Source organism: Mesoplodon densirostris, chromosome 6 (genome assembly GCF_025265405.1).
Source record: "Mesoplodon densirostris isolate mMesDen1 chromosome 6, mMesDen1 primary haplotype, whole genome shotgun sequence".
Classification (NCBI taxonomy): domain Eukaryota; kingdom Metazoa; phylum Chordata; class Mammalia; order Artiodactyla; family Ziphiidae; genus Mesoplodon; species Mesoplodon densirostris.
The window spans coordinates 77,898,833-77,919,590 of NC_082666.1; the positions used below are offsets into that span (position 1 = coordinate 77,898,833).

Below are 20,758 nucleotides of genomic sequence, written 5' to 3' on the forward strand. Positions count from 1 at the left end.
CAACCAAAAGACACAGACTGGCTGAATGGATACAAAAATAAGACCCATCGATATGCTCTCTACAAGAGACCCACCCTGGACCGAGAGACACATACAGACTGAAACTGAGGGGATGGAAAAAGATATTCCATGCAAATGGAAGTAAAAAGAAAGCTGGAGTAGCAATATTCATATCAGATAAAATAGGCTTTAAAATAAAGACTGTTGGAAGAGATAAGGAAGGACACTACATAATGATCAAGGGATCAGTCCAAGAAGAAGATATAACAATTATAAATATTTATGCACCCAACATAGCAACACCTCAATACATAAGGCAAATGCTAACAACCATAAAAGGGGGAATCAACAGTAACACAATAATAGTGGGGGACTTTAACATCCCACTTACAGCAATGGACAGATCATCCAAACAGAAAATAAATAAGGAAACACAAGCTTTATATGACACAATAGACCAGATAGATTCAGTTGGTATTTATAGGACATTCCACCCAAAAGTGACAGAATACACTTTCTTCTCAAGTGCGCATGGAACATTCTGCAGGATAGATCACATCTTGGGTAAATTTGCCTCAGTAAATTTTAAGAAAATTGAAATTGTATGAAGCATCTTTTCTGACCACAACACTATGAGATTAGAAATCAACTACAGGAAAAAAAAAAAGAACTGTAAAAAACAGAAATACATGGAGGCTAAACAGTGCACTACTAGATAACCAAGAGATCACTGAAGAAATCAAAGAGGAAATTAAAAAATACCTAGAAACAGGGCTTCCCTGGTGGCGCAGTGGTTGAGAGTCCGCCTGCCGATGCAGGGGACACGGGTTCGTGCCCTGGTCTGGGAAGATCCCACATGCCGCGGAGCGGCTGGGCCCGTGAGCCATGGCCGCTGAGCCTGCGCATCCGGAGCCTGCGCTCCGCAACGGGAGAGGCCACAACAGTGAGAGGCCCGCGTACTGCAAAAAAAAAAAAAAAAAAAAAAAAATACCTAGAAACAAATGACAATGAAAACACAACAACCCAAAACCTATGGGACACAGCAAAAACAGTTCTAAGAGGGAAGTTTATAGCAATTCAATCTCACCTCAAGAAACAAGAAAAATCACAAATAAATTATCTAACGTTACACCTACAGCAACTAGAGAAAGAAGAACAAAGAAAACCCAAAGTCAGTAGAAGGAAAGAAAGCATAAAGATCAGAGCAGAAATAAATGAAATAGAAATGAAGAAAACAATATCAAATATCAATAAACTTAAAAGTTGGTTCTTTGAGAAGATAAACAAAATTGATAAACCTTTAGCCAGATACATCAAGAAAAAAGGGAGAGGACTCAAATCAATAAAATTAAAATGAAAAAGGAGAAATTACAACTGACACCACAGAAATACAAAGGATTATAAGAGACTACTGCAAGCAACTATATGCCAATAAAATAGACAACCTTGAAGAAATGGACAAATTCTTGGAAAGGTACAATTTTCCAAGACTGAACCAGGAAGAATTAGAAAATATAAACAGACCTATCACAAGTAATGAAATTGAAATTGTAATTTAAAATCTTCCAACAAACAAAAGTCCAGGACCAGATGGCTTCACAGGCAAATTCTATCAAACATTTAGAGAAGAGCTAACACCTGTCCTCTCAAACTCTTTCAAAAAATTGCAGAGGGAGGAACAATCCCAAATTTGTCCTACGAGGCCACCATCACCCTGATACCAAAACCAGACAAAGATATCACAAAAAAACAAAATTACAGGCCAATATCACTGATGAATATAGGTACAAAAATCCTCAACAAAATACTAGCAAACGGAATCCAACAACACATTATAAGGATTATACACCATGATCAAATAGGATTTATCTCATGGATGCAAGGATTCTTCAATATATGCAAATCAATCAATGTGGTACACCACATTAACAAATTAAGGAATAAAAACCATGTGTTCATCTCAATAGATGCAGAAGAAGCTTTTGACAAAATTCAACACCCATTTATGACAAAGACTCTCCAGAAAATGGGCATAGAGGGAACCTACCTCAACATAATAAAGGCCATATATGAAAAACCCACAGCCAACATCATTCTCAATGGTGAAAAACTGAAAGCATTTCCACTAAGATCAGGAGCAAGACAAGAATGTCCACTCTCGCCACTCTTATTCAACATAGTTCAATAAGGAAGTCCTAGCCATGGCAATCAGAGAAGAAAAAGAAATAAAAGGAATCCAAACTGGAAAAGAAGAAGTAAAACTGTCACTGTTTGCAGATGACATGATACTATACATAGAGTATCCTAAAGATGCTGCCAGAAAACTACTAGAGCTAATCAATGAACTTGGTAAAGTAGCAGGATAAAAAATTAATGCACAGAAATCTCTTGCATTCCTATACACTAACAATGAAAGATCAGAAAGAGAAATTAAGGAAACAATCACATTTAGCATCACAACAAAAAGAATAAAATACCTAGGAATAAAGTTACCTAAGGGGGCAAAAACCTGTACTCAGAAAACTATAAGACACTGATGAAAGAAATCAAAGATGACATAAACAGATGGAGAAATATACCATGTTCTAGGCTTGGAAGAATCAATATTGTGAAAATGACTCTACTACCCAAAGCAATCTTCAGATTCAATGCAATCCCTATCAAATTACCAATGGCATTCTTCACAGAATTAGAACAAAAAATTTTACAATTTGTATGGAAACACAAAAGGTCCCAAATAGCCAAAGCAATCTTCAGAAAGGAAAATGGAGCTGGAGGAATCAGGCTCCCCAACTTCAAACTATACTACAAAGCTACAGGAATCAAGACAGTATGGTAGGTACTAGCACAATAACAGAAATATAGATCAATGGTACAGGATAGAAAGCCCAGAGATAAACCCACACACATATGGTCACCTAATTTATGACAAAGGAGGCAGGAACATACAATGGAGAAAAGACAGCCTCTTCAATAAACGGTGCTGGGAAAACTGGACAGCTATATGTAAAAGAATGAAATTAGAACACTACCTAACACCATACAGAAAAACAAACTCAAAATGGATTAAAGTCCTAAATGTGAGACCAGACACTATAAAACCCTTAGAGGAAAACATAGGAAAAACACTCTTTGATATAACAGCAGCAAGATCTTTTTTGACCAACCTCCTAGAGTAATGAAAATAAAAACAAAAATAAACAAATGGGACCTAATGAAACTTAAAAGCTTTTGCACAGCAGAGGAAACTCTAAACAAGATGAAAAGACAACCCTCAGAATGGGAGAAAATACTTGCAAACAAAGCAACTGACAAAGGGTTACTTTCCAAAATATACAAGCAGTTCATGCAGCTCAATATCAAAAAAACAAACAACCCAATTCAAAAATGGACAGAAGACCTAAATAGACATTTCTCCAAAGAAGATATACAGATGGCCAACAAACACATTAAAGGATGCTCAACATCACTAATCATTAGAGAAATGCAAATCAAAACTACAGTGAGGTAATCACCTCACACCAGTCAGAATGGTCATCATCAAAAAATCCCCAAAGAATAGATGCTGGAGAGGGTGTGGAGAAAAGGGAATGCTTTGCACTATTGGTGGGAATGTAAATTGATACAGCCACTATGGAGAACAGTATGGAGGTTCCTTGGAAAACTAAAAATAGAACTACCATATGACCCAGCAATCCCACTACTGGGCATATACCCTGAGAAAAGCATAATTCAAAAAGAGACATGTACCACAATGTTCACTGCGGCACTATTTACAGTAGCCAAGACATGGAAGCAACCTAAGTGTCCATCGACAGATGAATGGATAAAGAAGATGTGGCACATATATACAATGGAATATTACTCAGCCATAAAAAGAAACGAAAATGAGCTATTTGTAGGGAGGTAGATGGACCTAGAGTCTGTCATACAGAGTGAAGTAAGTCAGAAGGAAAAAAACAAATAGTGTATGCTAACACCTATATATGGAATCTTAAAAAAAAAAAAACAAACATGGTTCCGATGAACCTAGGAGCAGGACAGGAATAAAGACACAGATGTAGAGAATGGACTTGAGGACACAGGGAGGGGGAAGGGTAAGCTGCGATGAAGTGAGAGAGTAGCACTGACATATAGACACTACCAGAAGTAAAATAGATAGCTAGTGGGAAGCAGTTGCATAGCACAGGGTCATCAGCTCAGTGCTTTGTGACCACCTAGAGGGTTGGGATAGGGAGGGTGGGAGGAAGACGCAAGAGGGAGGGGATATGGGGATATATGTATACATATAGCTGATTCACTTTGTTATACAGCAGAAACTAACACAACATTGTAAAGCAATTATAATTCAATAAAGACCTTTAAAAAAATAAAGGAAATGCTGCATTATATAATACTATACATTGAATATTTAATAAATTAATCCCCACACTGAGAGTTGCACTTCCAGAACTAATGCCTGTTGCATGACAGGACTTAATCAATACTAGTTAATAATGGTTTGAGGGCAGGTCAATGCCTAATATGTTTGCAATACAAATTAGAAGCACAGAGGAATCATACTCAAGGTTAAATTCTTCTAGGAAAGACTGTTGGTAGTTATGAATAGTTAAAGGAAAGGAAAGAAGATTGAAGCTTTCATTGGTGTTGATTCCTTTGAGAGTTCCTGGGTCGTTAAACATGAGCTTATTCATATAAACTTTGGCCCTGACTTCTAGGTTTTACTATTTTTCTTTCATATTTTTCATGTAACTGAATTGTACCAGATTGTCTTGGGTGCTCAGCAGTAGATTCTGATTCTAAAATCCATACCGCTTCTCACAGAAGGAAGAAGAGGAACAGGAAACAGGGAGAGGGAAGGCAGAAAGAGAGGAGAGGAAAGAAGGAAAGAAGATGAGTAGAGATGGAAGAGGAAGGGATAAGTGGAGGAAAAGTGGGGAAAAGGAAAAGAAGAAGGGAGAGGTGGGAGAAAGGTCAGGAGATAGGGGGGACAGAGGGAGCAGGGAGGACCAGACACCTCTCATTCATTTTGACAAACTGGTGAACTCTAACTTTTTTATAAAAAATATTTGAAAGTGGGCCCCGCTATGTATATATGGAGGTCCTTATTTCTGGGGAACTAAAGAATTACTATGCAACCCTTGATTAGGACATAAATACTCAGTTTTAAGCTTCTAAGTTTTATACAATTTAAATACAAGTTTTCAATAGACTTAAACTAGATTCAACATGGAGATAGTATAAATTAATTTTCTTACATAATTAAAATTTTTCTCTCAGATAATTGCATGACATTTGGTAGAAGAATTTTAATGCTGGGAGAGGATATAATGATGGTGACTTTGGAAGGTCCTGAGCAGGGGCTTTTCCAAGAACTGAGTAGACTATTAAGACAGGAAGGAAAGGAGATGGTAAAGAGGTTAACCTCTGTAGGCATTTACATCTGGGTGGGTTACATATGTTTTAGGTTTGCTGTTCTCATCAGGTCTTCTTGGCAACCTCTTTAAGGATCTGATAAAGCTAATAAAGAAATATACTAGAGAAGGCTCAGATGCAGGGATTCCCACTTCCCGAGTTGGTCTGCCTGCAATTATCTTACAGAAAGGTCCTGTTTCAGCCACCTGAGCTGTGATTTTCTAACCCCAAGGATGTTATGGTGAAAAGAGATTAATATAATAGAAGGCATTGCATTAAGCCCTACACTACATTGGTTTGATGAAGCTTGAGGATAATAGGAATAACTCAAGTATGTTGAGGATCAGTGATTTTATAAAGAATAAAGCTTATTAATGGTCTTAAAAAGATTCCATATGAATACGAAACCATTGTTATCACTGGTAACATCAAAATATCTTGCCAACATTTTTCTGATTCAGACTATTAAATTTCATATTAAAATATGATAAAAAGATATTCATTAAATAGACCTTGTAGACAGACAAAGCTTGAAGAACAGTGAAATATAGTTAGGAAACTCTACACAAACAACAAGCACATTTTAGAATATTTTTCCAAAATGATAAGGACCAAGTTGGGATGTAGTAATAGTATTAGTAATTGAAATTTAATCGAGGGCTGAGCATGTATTAGGAACTATTCCTTCTGCTTTCAATATATTTATCATCTTATGTAATTCTCACAAAACCCTTCTGCAATAAATACTGTTCTATTACTGGTAAGGACAGAATTGGAACGAAAAATTCCACAGAGTGTACTGGTGTATAGAAAGAGAATACAATATGTCTGAACTTGAGGGTATCAGAGAGTTAATTTCCTACATCTCAACTCGAGGATGTTGAAAAGTATTTAGTAGACACAGAAGACAATAAAGTTTATAAAGCTGATATAAAGAGGAAAGAGTAAAGAGGAAAGAGCTGATATAAAGAGGAAAAAAGCATTTTCTTAGACTTCAAAAGGCTGTCAGCTTGGCTTAAGGAACTCTAAAATAACAAATTATGTTTGTTTTGTTTGTTTTCATACTATATTGCTACTTGGTGTGCTAAAGAGCTTTTAAATCTCATCAGCACCAGAGAAAGGGCTTGGCTCTGAGTCAGATTGGCTACAGAGACCTGACATCTTGGTTGCACATATATTATGTTGCTATCACTTAAAGCATAAGTAAAATAAATACACTTTAAGCTTAAATAAAATAAAACGAAAGATAGTATGGTGGTAATAATTTTGGAGTGACAGCAGTGTGTATGCTTTGATTGGACAGAATTGAGCTTAACTTGGATCTTGTTTACCCTTTTAATTTCTATTTTTCTTTTCATTCTTTCAAGAAGAAAAGGGCTAAAATAGCTGTCAGCGCTCTACTAGCACTAAGCTGGTGACAGTGGACTATTTATTTGGTTCTAAAAAACATGGCTTAACTGTAGCTGTCAGTAAATTAGGGGCCTAAGCATACCACAGGTGCCCACACTGGGTACCACAGGCCACAAAAAAGCACTTAGTAGTTGTGTGTAATCAAATTTCTGAAATCTGATCCAGAAGAGCACTTCACTATTTATAGGACTGCCATAATAAATCTTTTGTGAACTAGAAAATCTATTTGTAATGTGAAATATCTCTTAATTTGTGTTTTTAGGTTTGAATTTGTTGTGTAATGTGGCCTTCTTAAAGTAAGAAACTTCTGTAATTTATGGAAGCCCAGATAAATCTAAGGTAATAAAACATAATATTCATTCATTAGTTCACTGATGGTATGTATATATGGTATGTATATACTAAGCGCTATGCCAGGTCCGAGGGATGGCCATGATTAAGTTCATTAATGCCCTTAAGGTGCTCAGCTGAGGTTGGGGAGGAGAATTCTGATGTGCTAAATATTCTTTTCTTGGAAACTCAAAAGTGGAATAAGCACAAGATTTCCTTACGGCAATGCTGTAGATAATCTTTTTGAAATCTCCTTCTTGCATATAACTTACAAAACAATAATGTGATGAGTTTGTATTGTCATAACATATTAAATGTGAATGCCCCAGAGCCCTAAACTGTACCTAGAGGTTGAGTCTTTCAGCCATTACAGCCTGAAGGGACCTCTGATTCTTGTGTCCTTCTCAGCCCCCTCCACGATCCCATTCCCTCCCTCGTTTTTCAGAGGAAGAAATTCGTGCTCAGAAAGGTTGAGAACAGCTGAAACTGGAACCAGCCAAGCCTTTTTCATCCTCAAACTTTTTAGCTGATTTGCTAAACAATTCTGCTCCTCTTTCTGATTTAGAAAAGCTGTATAGAAAAGACATATTTTATGGTTTGAGGGGTGTTCTCTTGCTCCCTTTTAGTCAAATTTACATAACTTGTAAGCAGAAGGTGTGGTGGCAACAGATGATGAATGGTAAAAAGAAACTTCCCCAAGGACAGCCCGAATAGACCAGCTCCGGGCTCAGGTCCACTTAGTCCTCCTTAACTGACTCAGCGCTCCCCCTTAACTCCGCCCACTCTGACGAGTAGACTGTTAGGAGAGCGAAACTACAGATCCCAGGATGCAGTTGTCCCTCTCAACCTCTATGTAGCCCGCTTGCTCCCCTCATTGCATTCTGGGAAGTGTAGTTTCTTTTTAGGCCGTATCTGCGTACACTGTCTAGGAAACCAGGGCTTTTAGGCTTGAGAGATCCATCTTTCTACTGGCCCCGCCCTTTACACTGACCCCGCCCCAGGTTGCTTAGGAGATGAGAGACGCCGAATCTTGGGCTGTGTCGGCACAGGCAGCAGTATAGGTGCAGAGAGAAATCCTCTGAGATCTGTAACAGGAGGGCAGCCATGGGGAGCTGTGACAGCTCCTGCCAGGGTTGGTGTAGTGGTAGGCAACACTGGTTTGAACTCGGACCCATGGACTTGATGGAGCGCAAGGGGTCCCTAACCCTCCGCTCCCATCACAAGAAATACTCGAAGCCAGTGCTGGTGTATTCCTGGTGAGCGAGCTCTCTTGCAGTTCCTAGGTGCTGGGAGAGGGAGAAGAAGGGAAGGGATGGGGGAGGAGAGGAAAGGAGAGTAAGAGAGAGAGGACAAGGGTGGAGAGGATAAAATAAACAGAAAAGAATGAGAAAAGAGGAAAAGAAAAGCAGAGAAAGAAAGAAAAAGATCATACGAGAGAGAACTGGGAGAGAAGAAAGAGAAAGGAAAGGGAAACATCTTCAAAGGAGAGATGGAGAGGGTCAGAGTGAGAGTAGGGGCAGGGAGGACGAGATAGGAAAGCCCTCCAAGAGCAGCTCCCTAGCACACACAGAGACCTGCTGCAGCCAGACCCTGTCTGCCAGAGGTCATAGATCGCCCACACAGAGAGTGTAGGTGGAGGGTGTCTGCAGAGGCTGGAAATCATGTTCTGAGACAAGTGCTTACTTACAAAAGGCTGGGTCTGTTAGGAGACCAAGGGCACAGGAGGAGGAGATGTCTGCTCAGAGGATGGCCTCCAGGACTGCCGTTGCTTGGGGGCAGTGAGGCACAATGAATGATTTGAAAGAGGTCCTTAAAATATTCCCTAGGCCACTAGGACTATTCTGGCCAGAGACGGCAGACTGGCATCTCTCACTGGGTAAACCAACAGACATAGATTATTTGACATGCACTGTGTTTGCATTTTTCTTTTAAATTAATTGCCCACATTTAAAACCAGGAGATTTCACATGGAAATCTAGGATTGTGTCTTCTCTTGAAAATCTGAAAGGCTTGGCAACAGAGGATTTTATTCTTTCTGACAACTATGAATGTACTGGAGCTGAACACTCACTACTCCTTAAGATGAGTCTGCTCCTTCTTTCTGTGGTAATTTCAGGTTCTTTCCTGGCTTCAGGAAACATCTTATTTACTTCCTCCGCATTAGGCTTTGGGTTTGGAATTCACTTAGAGATTCTCCTGTTTATTAAATATTACAGTGACATAGTGAAACCATGACATTTAATTGGCAGAACAGCGGGGCCTTTTAGGGTATTTAGAATTCTATCCTTTGGGTCAATTTTCCTGGCTGTACTGTTGACAGTAATTGTGTTTGGACTATTTGGAATATTCTGGGAAAGAGGAAGATTTGAAATGAAATCTCAAATCTTGTCTTCTTTATACTTTCACCTTTGAAAGAAGATGAATGATTTTGACTCTAGCCCTAAGGCTAAGTCCTCCTTGATCCCATTCATTCATGTAATGTATAATATGTGAATCCTGTTGTTTCTGTCTTGCAAACTTTCTACAGCCTACTCACTTTCCCATGAGCTCTCTTCTTTTTACTTCTCATCCCTAAAACCAACTCTCTGCCTATATTGAGCTCACTGTGAGAGGTTATATTAATTTAGAATAAAAAATCTACATTGGGAAGCAGAAAATCCTCCTTTAACCTCATACAAGGCTTACCTCACAGCCCTCAAGCAAAACGCAGCTCTTTCATGATTTTGTTACTCCATAAGGATTTAGGTCATAATATAAATCACTGCCAGAAATTACTGTTAAAGAGAAAGACGTTTTTCAAGTGGACAGTGCTTCTGCTCCCTTCTGTACTACCTTTCCTTTGAAAAGTTGCCTTGTGGACATCATAGACATCAATAACAAAACCACAGAAGAATATAGATGAGAAGGAGATGAGGAACTTGGTAGGAGAGAAGGGTGGTGTAACACTGAAAGTCATTCTGGCCACTGCCGGCAATGTAGAGAGTTCTCATGCTGTTGGTTTTAGAAAGGTTTGGGGGCAGGAAGAAATAAATTCAACCCAACAAACATTTTTGTGTCATGCACTTTGCTGTGTGTTGGAGCCACAGAGATGGATAAAGTGGATTCAGTGAGATAATTTGTATAAAGCATTTAATACCATGCCTTGCACATAGTAAGCAGTCAATAATATATGGTAACTAATATTGATTTAGGATAACATAATGGTTAAAAGCTTGAGCTTTAGGTTTGAATACCAACTCTGCAGCTTGTGATATAACAAGTGACATGACTGTTCTAGGCCTCTGTTTCTGCAACTGTAAAATGGGGGTGATAGGATTCTTGTAAGACTAAACAAGGTATTGTATGTGAAGTATCTTCTGACATATAGCCTGGCACATAGTAAGTACAGTAAAGGTTATATACATGTATTAGGACATGGTCACTGACCTCAACTAATTTCATAGGCCAGTAAAGAATAATGTCAGTAAATTCAGTATAATTTGATTTTTGCAAAATAGAGATGAGTATAAGAGGCAAAAATAGCAGGAGGGGGAGGTTAGTGTGTATATGGTTTTCTGAGCAAGATTTAGAAGGAAGAATAGGAGTTCCATAGGTATACAAAAGAGAACAGGCAAGTACAATGTAATAGTAAGAAGCAGCATCATAGGGAAATAGAAAGAGTTCTCTATAGTTGGTAAATACAGTTGATCTCATTATCTGTAAATTCTGTATTTGCAAATTCATCTACTTGCAAAAATTTATATGGAACCCACATCAATATTTGCAGCACTTTCATAGTCATTTATGGACATGTGCAGAGAGGCAAAAAATTTGAATCATCCCACACACATATTCTCAGTTGATGTCAGACACTCTGCCTTCTTGTTTCAGCTCCTCTTACTGTAAACAAGTATTCTTTTCATGGTCTATTTAGTGCCATGTTTTTTGCATTTTTGTACTTTTTGTTGGTGACGTCATTGTTCAGATGGCCCCCAAACATAGTGCTGAAGTGCTGTCTAGTGTTCCTAAGTGCAAGAGGGCTGTGATGTGCCTTATGGAGAAAATATGTGCATTACATAAGCTTCATTGAGACATGAGGTACAGTGCTGTTGGCTGTGAATTCAGTGTTAGTGAGACAACAAGGTATATTAAACAAGATGTCTTTAAACAGAAGCACACATAAAACCAGGTCATGTATTAATTGGTTGTTGAAAGTGTGACCAGAGGCTCACAGGAACCTAATCTTGTATTTCCCCTAGGAGCAATGATTCAGTATTTGCTAACTGTTTGTGACTTTATAGAACATAACAACCTTGAATAATGAGAATCAACTGTAAAATTTGAGAAGCACTTGCATTTCTCTGAGCTGGCTGTGCTACTGGCATCCTTGTTTTCCTTCTGTATTCAACCAGTCACCAAGGTCTGTCCTAGAAAACTGCATAAAGTTCAAATTGTATAAACTTCCAAATGAATAAATGTCATAGACCATTTTGTTTTTATGCATTCTGGTCATAATTGTTTGCTTTCGATTGACTTGTTCTATATTAAAAATTTATTGAATTTTTAACCTTTTGTTAGTGGCTATTTAATCAGTGAATGCCTCCTATCTAAAATACACCATTTGGGTGGCCTCCCAACTGAGTATCTGATCAACTAAGGGACTGTGCCTTAGGTTTGCAAAATAGAATTTAACTGGGAGAAATTCTGAGGTACCTCTGCTTATACAGTAAACATTTGGATGATTCCTGTGTTACTCTTTATGTGGAGTGTAATACCAGTCTGTTTTTGACTTCACTATACATATTAAAAAACAGTTGTGTATAATAGACATGATAAAGTGAAATACCCAGAATGGTTGTTAGAGGTATTTCTGGTCCATTATTGGATAAGAGGTTGCCTAGGAACCATGTCTTCCTTTTAGCTGGAGTGGTCGATAGAGAGCCATATTACCTGCATCACACCTTGATGCTTCTGAGTGAGAAAGGCCTTTTCTAGAAATTATCTTTCTCTATTCATTCCTACAGCATTTATGGAACTATATCATCAGATGTTTCCATCAGAAATTATGAGTCAAGGGGAAATTTTCTCTTGGGATATTTTCCCACTTACTGGAATAATGGAATACTAAGAACCAGAACGACTAGATTTGCCCTTAATAAATTATCTGGTGTAAGGCTAGTTCTTATTTATTTATTTATTTATTTATTTATTTATTTATTTATTTATTCTCATCTCTTCTTCCTTGGCCAAACTGACATCTGTTAATAAGTGATGAGCCATTAGATCACTCCCTAACACCATACACAAAAATAAGCTCAAAATGGATCAAAGACCTAGATGTAAGGCCAGACACTATCAAACTCTTAGAGGAAAACATAGGCAGAACACTCTATGACATAAATCATGGCAAGATCCTTTTTGACCCACCTCCTAGAGAAATGGAAATAAAAACAAAAACAAATGGGACCTAATGAAACTTAAAAGCTTTTGCACAGCAAAGGAAACCATAAACAAGACCAACAGACAACCCTCAGAATGTGAGAAAATATTTGCAAATGAAGCAACTGACAAAGGATTAATCTCCAAAATTTACAAGCAGCTCATGCAGCTCAATAACAAAAACACAAACAATCCAATCCAAAAATGGGAAGAAGACCTAAATAGACATTTCTCCTAAGAAGATATACAGACTGCCAACAAACACATGAAAGAATGCTCAACATCATTAATCATTAGAGAAATGCAAATCAAAACTACAACGAGATATCATCTCACACCAGTCAGAATGGCCATCATCAAAAAATCTAGGTACAATAAATGCTGGAGAGGGTGTGGAGAAAAGGGAACACTCTTGCACTGCTGGTGGGAATGTGAATTGGTACAGCCACTATGGAGAACAGTATGGAGGTTCCTTAAAAAACTACAAATAGAACTACCATATGACCCAGCAATCCCACTACTGGGCATATACCCTGAGAAAACCATAATTCAAAAAGAGTCATGTACCAAAATGTTCATTGCAGCTCTATTTACAATAGCTCAGAGATGGAAACAACCTAAGTGTCCATCATCGGATGAATGGATAAAGAAGATGTGGCACATATGTACAATGGAATATTACTCAGCCATAAAAAGAAACAAAATTGAGCTATTTGTAATGAGGTGGATAGACCTAGAGTCTGTCATACAGAGTGAAGTAAGTCAGAAAGAGAAAGACAAATACCGTATGCTGACACATATATATGGAATTTAAGAAAAAAATATGTCATGAAGAACCTAGGGGTAAGACAGGAATAAAGACACAGACCTACTTGAGAATGGACTTGAGGGTATGGGGAGGGGAAAGGGTAAGCTATGACAAAGCGAGAGAGAGGCATGGACATATATACACTACCAAACGTAAGGTAGATAGCTAGTGGGAAGCAGCCACATAGCACAGGGAGGTCAGCTCGGTGGTTTGTGACCGCCTGGAGGGGTGGGATAGGGAGGGTGGGAGGGAGGGAGACGGAAGAGGGAAGAGATATGGGAACATATGTATATGTATAACTGATTCACTTTGTTATAAAGCAGAAACTAACACACCATTGTAAAGCAATTATACTCCAATAAAAAAACATTAAAAATCATTTTATGCTGAAAAAAAAAAGTGATGAGCCTAAAAATTCGTTCGAGTTTCCATGAAACAGTTCATGCTCTGGTCTCCATGGTGACACTTAAGAGTCTTAAGGACTTAGCTTAATTTTATATATTTGTAACTTCTCTCTCTTGCGTAAGCCCAAAATTAAAGAGCCTGAGCATTTTACTGTCTTCCCCCCGCCCTGTCTGCATTATAGGAAGAAAACAGAAAGAGAAAGGGAAAAAAGGAAGTAAAATTAAAATCCGGTGATAATTGTGGGGTAGGGAACTTGATAGTTTTAAAGATTTTTACAGAAAATCATTTGGGCTGGAGAAAGAAATTAAAGAGCTTTCTATGATGCTCTTCAGACTTATACCCTATTGTGCTCTTTGAACAGGGCGTTTATATGTATTCAAGGTACTCCACGTTCAGAGGAGAATCCAGTTTCAAGGCACTGGGATATCATTAGTATACTTATTAGAAAACAGAGATGAATTTTCTAATTTGCTGTATGTTCGTCCTATATTTAATCAGCAGTTTTCTCGGGGACTAACCTGGAAGTATTTAGAGTCCTTCACACCACTAAGGACCAAGATAGAGTTACATAGATCTTCTCTAGCCAGCAATCCCATCTTCTCACATCTCCAACGCACACTCAGGATAAAAAGGCAAAGAAAATAAGAAAGCCCTTTAGTAACCACATGTTGCAGCCTGCCTCTGTTGAAATCCATACATGCTTCCCCTTCCAGCAAGCCTCCATCCTTCTTCTTTAACAACTTAAGCCCTCAATCGAAAGCTTTTAACTCTTATTTTGTCCATTTTAAATGTTTGGTTATGTGGAAAGGAGAGAGAAGAGACTTTAAAGAAGCTTTTTTGGTCAGTAATAGAAGTGAGAAGAGCAAGCCTTGGGGCAAGGGGTAAGAACACCGTGGGTGCTCAAATAATGTTTATCAAAGAAATTAACAAATGAATGGAGAGAAAGGACACACACACAAACGCAAAAGGCACTGCAGGCTGGGGGCCTCTTTTTTATGCTTTAAGAAGACCCTGAGGTAAGGACTACAGGGTAACTGCAAATCTGTAATAAAGCCAGAGCTGATTTTCACAGCCCTGATCCTTTTTAAAAAAATTTTTATTGAAGTATAGTTGATTTACAATGTTGTGTTAATTTCTGCTGTACAGCAAAATGACTCAGTTATACATATATATATATTCTTTTTCAAATTCTTTTCCATTATGATTTATTACAGGATATTGAATATAGTTCCCTGTGCTACACAGTAGGACCTTGTTGTTTATCCATCCTATGTATAATAGTTTGCATCTGCTAATCCCAAACTCCCAATCCTTCCTTCTCCCAGTGTCCTCTCCCTTGGCAACCACAGGTCTGTACTCTGTCTGTGAGTCCATTTCTGTTTCGTAGAAATGTTCATTTGCATCATATTTTAGATTCCACGTATAAGAGATATTATATGGTATTTGTCTTTCTCTTTCTGACTTACCTGGCTTGGTATGATAATCTCTAGGTCCATCCATGTTTCTGCAAATGCACAGCCCTGATACAACAGGATGACATCGAAGCATGTTTGGTCACCTCTGTATAGGTGAATTTAGTGGGGTATAAATCATTAGGCTTCTGATTAGAATGGTAAAGAATTTAAAAATGGGAGCTAAACTCATGTTCTTCCTAGATGCAGTACATGACTTACTAGAGACTGACGGGTACTTAGGAAATTTTGAGTTAAATAGGGACAAATGATATTCACACTTTAAAGAGACATCTTAATTTCCTAACTCATACTTTAAAAAACATTGTAAATTATAATACTTTGTGACCATTTAAGATGATGTGATAGTAGACCAAAGACATGGAAATATATTTACTATGTGGTCGGTAGCAGAATTAGAAATTTGCATTCAAGTCAGATGCATATATAAAATTTGTTTTCTAAAACTGATCCTCATGGTTTTTCAACTGTTGGTTACCAGAGAAAAATTCAAACATGCCAATTGAAGGGTTTCTCTGTCTCTTTGAGTTTAAACAGTTTGTTTTGGGTTAAAATAGTCTCTCTCAGAACAGTGCCCACTCTTCTGAGTCCTACCTTATCCACCCTCTCCTTTTCCTAATGGTGTGTGTGTGCATAAGGGACTGAAGTTATATGACATTTGGGGGATGGGGGAGTGAGGCTCCCAGATCTGCATGTAGGTCCTTGTTCTTGTTCATTTTATCCTTTATCCAACTTCTGTGCCTGCTGCTGGTGAACTTTTGACTAATCCACTTGGTTTGTTAAGGACCTGAGGTCCTGCTTTCAGACTCGTTTCCATTTTGGCTCTCCTTAGGACTATAGATCCTTAAGCCATGCTCATCCTCTCCTGACCCCTGACTTAGGCTGGTGGTAGCCACTGTGGTAGGGGCACCTCATCCCTGAACATGGTGGCCCCGTGGCTGGCCCACTGACACTCAATTCAGCTTTCATGAAATGCCCTGCAGAGAGGGTGTGCATATGCTGTGGTTTGCCCAGTAGAGTTTACTCCCATTGGCCTGAGATTTTTTAAAAGCCCTTCTCTCATTTTTTAAAGTGATCTCCTTTACAAAATAAATGATAGGGTCACCCTACTTATGCCGTGTTTGGGAGCTTCTGGATCTTGTTGTTAATAGAAGTTTGAGAAATTCACACATTTTACTTCTTAGCAGGTCCTGAGTTTCAAGAAAAACATCTCACTCAAGACTAAAAAAATTTTATTGTTAGTCAGATGTTAGTCACCAGCACTTTATTTTTCTTCATATTCCTGGCAAAACAGTCCTATATCTTCCCAAGGCAAATGTAGATGCCTCTGATTTATTAGAACAAAGGTTATTTTAAAGAGTTAAGCAAAGAAAAGTGCAAAGATTAATATTTGAAAATATAATCTCACTTTAAGTAAGTAAAAAAAGAAGCAGCATGTTATGAATTCTTTTTTTTTTTTTTTTTTTTTGCGGTACGCGGGCCTCTCACCGTTGTGGCCTCTCCCGTTGCGGAGCACAGGCTCTGGACACGCAGGCTCAGTGGCCATGGCTCACAGGCCCAGCCGCTCCACGGCATGTGGGATCCTCCCGGACCGGGGCACGAACCCGTGTCCCCTGCATCGGCAGGCAGACTCTCAACCACTGCGCCACCAGGGAAGCCCCTATGAATTGTTTTGATAAAAATATATGTCTGTATGTATTGAAAAGACACTGAAAGGATATTTACCATGTAACACAAAATATTTATTACTGGATGGTGGATTTATGGACTATTTGTCATTTTCTTTTTTCCTCTTTGCCACTTTTACATTTTCCATAATGAATGTGTATTATTTTCATAGTAAGAATAAAATAAAATTACTTGAAAACTTTGATATCACTTTCTACAGCTTTTCCCCTGAAGCAAACATTCTCTAAATGATCAGGATTTAAACAGAAAACTTCATCTCTTTCAGAGTCTGAGTCATTCTTCATGGTTTATTATGAGTCTTTTTAAAATATCTTTTTAATTCCTAGTTTATGTTGGGTAAAAAGGATGATGCTATTCACATTCATTTGGTTTAACCACGCTTTCATTCTTGTCTGTGTTCTATAACGGTAGATCCTATGCCATGGTTATTTTTAATCTAGTGCTACATTCTTATTCCTCAACATACACACATATCCACAGATGCTTTTGAATGTAGTAGTTTTGCGGGGGGGAACACCTTATTTTCTATTTTTCAGGATGATGCAGGACATTCTACATCCTTTTGTCATGACTGTATTTGTCTTTCAATGCTATTCTCTTTAATGAAATGCCAACCAAATTCATTTTCTGAAAACCAGTGGTTATAAAATTGTGCCTTGACCTTTTCGTGAGGTTTTGCTCAATTTAACTGGTGGCCAAAATAAAACAGCTTTACTTGCAAGATAAACCTTGCTCTGCAAGGCAGAGTATTGTAGGACAGGCATTTCCTCATGTGGGTGCACTTGGATTAGGAAAGATCATTGCTGTATACAAGTACCTCTGCCTGAGCCAACTCCCTACGTGTCCTTGAGACCATCTCTCTCCTGGGCAACAGGAGTCACCAGAGGCTTGTCATAATGCTACTGTAGTCTTCCTCACAGATAGTCACAAGTGCTTTTTTCATCAGCTTTCTTTCTCTTACTGATGATCCTTTTCTAGTTAAGGATGTAGGGAGGAGGTAAGAAGAATGTGGGGCTTAGTGACATTTTGATAAGGAGAGTTTCAGTCTATGGACACAGGATACCCAGGCTCAGGGCTCAAGGTTTTCAATAGCACTAGAATTAGCACTGTTAGATAAACTTCTCTTAGTTGGCCTTGGAAGCCACCCCATCAGTACTATTTTCTGTGTGTACTGATCAGGCTTCTTTTGATTGCAGTTGACAGATACTCGGCTTGCACTAGCCTAGGGAAGCAAGAAAATGAATTAGTTCATGATATTCATGGAATAAGAAGGAGGGCACGGGTGCAGCTCGACCTCAGGAACAACAGGCATAAGGGATGCTAGTGCATGTGGGTCTTGCTTCATTTCTTCTCTCTCTTCCTCATTGCGTTTGCCTCATCTTATCATTGAAGACTATAGGAAACATGGCTGCTGTGGTTCAGGAATTTATATCTTACATCTTCATCCAACAAAAAAAGTTGTTTTTAAGATATTTTCAGTTCTGAATTTAAAAATTCCAGGTCAGATGTCCATTTTTGGGCCAAGTATTTGTTTGGGGTCATCTGACTGGGCAAGGTTTGGTGGAAAATGACAGCTTTCCAATAGCCATGGGGCAAAATGGACATATCCAGGAGAAAGAAGGAGAGCTAGGCTGATAATCCTATAGATATCTACTATATCCCATCCTATCCTATAGATATCTGCTATATCCTATAAAGAGCTACTACAATGTAGAATGAATTCCAATTTCCAAATACCCAATTTTATAACAAAAGTTTAAAATATAACCCTTTAATATATTGATGATTTCCTACATTAGCTATTATTTTAACTTTAAACTCCCCTACCTATGCAGTTTTTAAAAATTGACCTTAGATGTAACAGGCAGAAAACAGAAATATTGTGTAGAGATTTGGTGAACATATTTTTGTGATGCTTTGAAAAAGTTCTGAATAAATTTGAATATTGTATTACTGTTTTTGACAGACACGTCTTTTATTATTGTGTCTAATGTTTAATTTTGAAATACAATTCATTTTAATTGTTATTAGTCACACAGTGTGTTTTCTTTATTTTGATCAAACTAAGTTTTGATGCATTAACAAAGGTAATTATTTGGCAGAAAAATTATAATATGTTTCTTTGTTGAGATGTTAGATCCCCAATCAGATTGTTCCAGTTTCAATCAAATGGAAGAATTAATATAATGTCATTTATTTGTTGCAAAGAATTTAGCCTCTTTTTATAGAAAGTGGTAGGAAGAATATTTTGAAATTAAAATGTATGAATGACTTGTCACAATTTTTTAAACACTTGGGAAAACACTGAGATGCTCAGCCAGGAGCCAGAAGCATTAAATGAGCTTTTGAAAACAAACAAACAAGTGAAAACAAACAAAAAAAACCCCAAAAACAAAAAAACAAAAAATGTTCTTCTTTCTAAATAAAGAGTTCTCTTATGAATGGCATCTACTGGGTTTGGGATTTGACAGTGAACTAGACATCTTCCCTGTCCTTAGGAGGTCAAGATTACTGTGAGACAGGAGTTGAGGAGGCTTGCTGGGCAATTACTATGCACTGTGATACGCGCTAGGATTGGGGTAAGCAGAGCGCTCTGGGGACATCCAAGAGGAGCACACAGACTATTAGACCAGGAAAAGTTTCCTAGAGGAGGTTGTCCTAGCTCCTAGGATTCACATGGAGAACTAAAGATGGCACATTAGTTAGTTTTCAACTGAGGGCATTACTGTTCCTTCCCCCAGAGTGTTTGAAAATATGTGTGCATTTTTGATTGCACAATGACTGGTAACTAGTGATGTCAAGTGTGTGACTGCAAGAATTGTGACTCCTATTCCTGGGGTGGCCACAGCATCTTAATAGCATTTATCCATCTATCTATATGATGCCCAAGTTACATATCCATAAACCTACAGTCATATGGTAGGGACAACAGATATATGTTAGCTAGTTTGAATGTGGCCATTCATAGCAAGGGTGTGATCAGCAAAGTCTCTGAAAGATCTTCACAGAAAAGGAATTCCCTACTCATATAAGAATCCTGAGCTTTCAGAACTCATTGGCACCTGCTCTCATTGTAGGGGTGCATGCCAACAAAGCAACCAAATTTTCGTTGCAGGCAATCTAGAGGTTAAGATACTGTGGGCTTCTACCTAGACCTTAAAATAATAAGTATGTGTGTTGTATGAATTAGAAGAATTTCATCTAGATAAATTACATTTTACTTACAGGAATTTTTTGGTATTTTAAAACAATCCTGTAATAAATATAAATAGTTGGGAAAGACCACTTCAGGTTGGTTTACACTTAGGTCAAAGTGATTATAGTGAATGTAATGTGATTTATTATAGGTGTTATTGACGCCACCAGTGCCTGTGTACCTCTGACAAGTGAGCAGCTCAAGGCAGTTCAAATGTCCTGCTAGGCATTCAGGCACAGATAAGAAATTTCCTCCCACAATAAAACCATTTGGGCCTAGTACTGTTTCAGGCAGTAGCTCTTTTTTCCTTTGACAGCTTCTCTATTTCTTCTTTGGAAATTGTGTGTTTAGACTTTTTGTCTCTACTGAGAACAACTGTAAATTGTTTTTTTTAGAAAGTTATGTGTGCCGTCTAGTTTTCCAAATATATTTGCATCGAGTTATGGAAAGTAGTCTTTAATGATTTAAAATGTTGTCTTCTTTTGATGGTTATATCCTATTTTTATTAAGATATAGTTTACATTCTATACTATCACCCTTTTAAAGTGTATAATTCAAAGGCTTTTAGTATATTCATGGAGTTGTACGTCCATCAACACAATTGATTTTAGAACA

General features: G+C 38.0%; 1 protein-coding gene across 5 annotated transcripts in view; it reads left to right on the top strand.

Moving 5' to 3' along the window:
• Window positions 1-20,758, top strand: part of MAMDC2 (MAM domain containing 2) — a 445,245-nt gene that overhangs the window by 35,283 nt on the left and 389,204 nt on the right. For 2 of the 5 annotated variants that reach the window (XM_060102277.1, XM_060102275.1), the window contains exon 4: window positions 7,088-7,164. The exons of 2 other annotated variants lie outside the window; for them this stretch is intronic. In XM_060102277.1, the coding sequence (XP_059958260.1) occupies window positions 7,142-7,164 (23 nt within the window). In that variant the 5' untranslated portion in view covers window positions 7,088-7,141. Of the gene's footprint in view, window positions 1-7,087; window positions 7,165-8,259; window positions 8,412-20,758 lie in introns of those variants that run through there. One more of the 5 variants, XM_060102274.1, reaches the window with a different exon arrangement.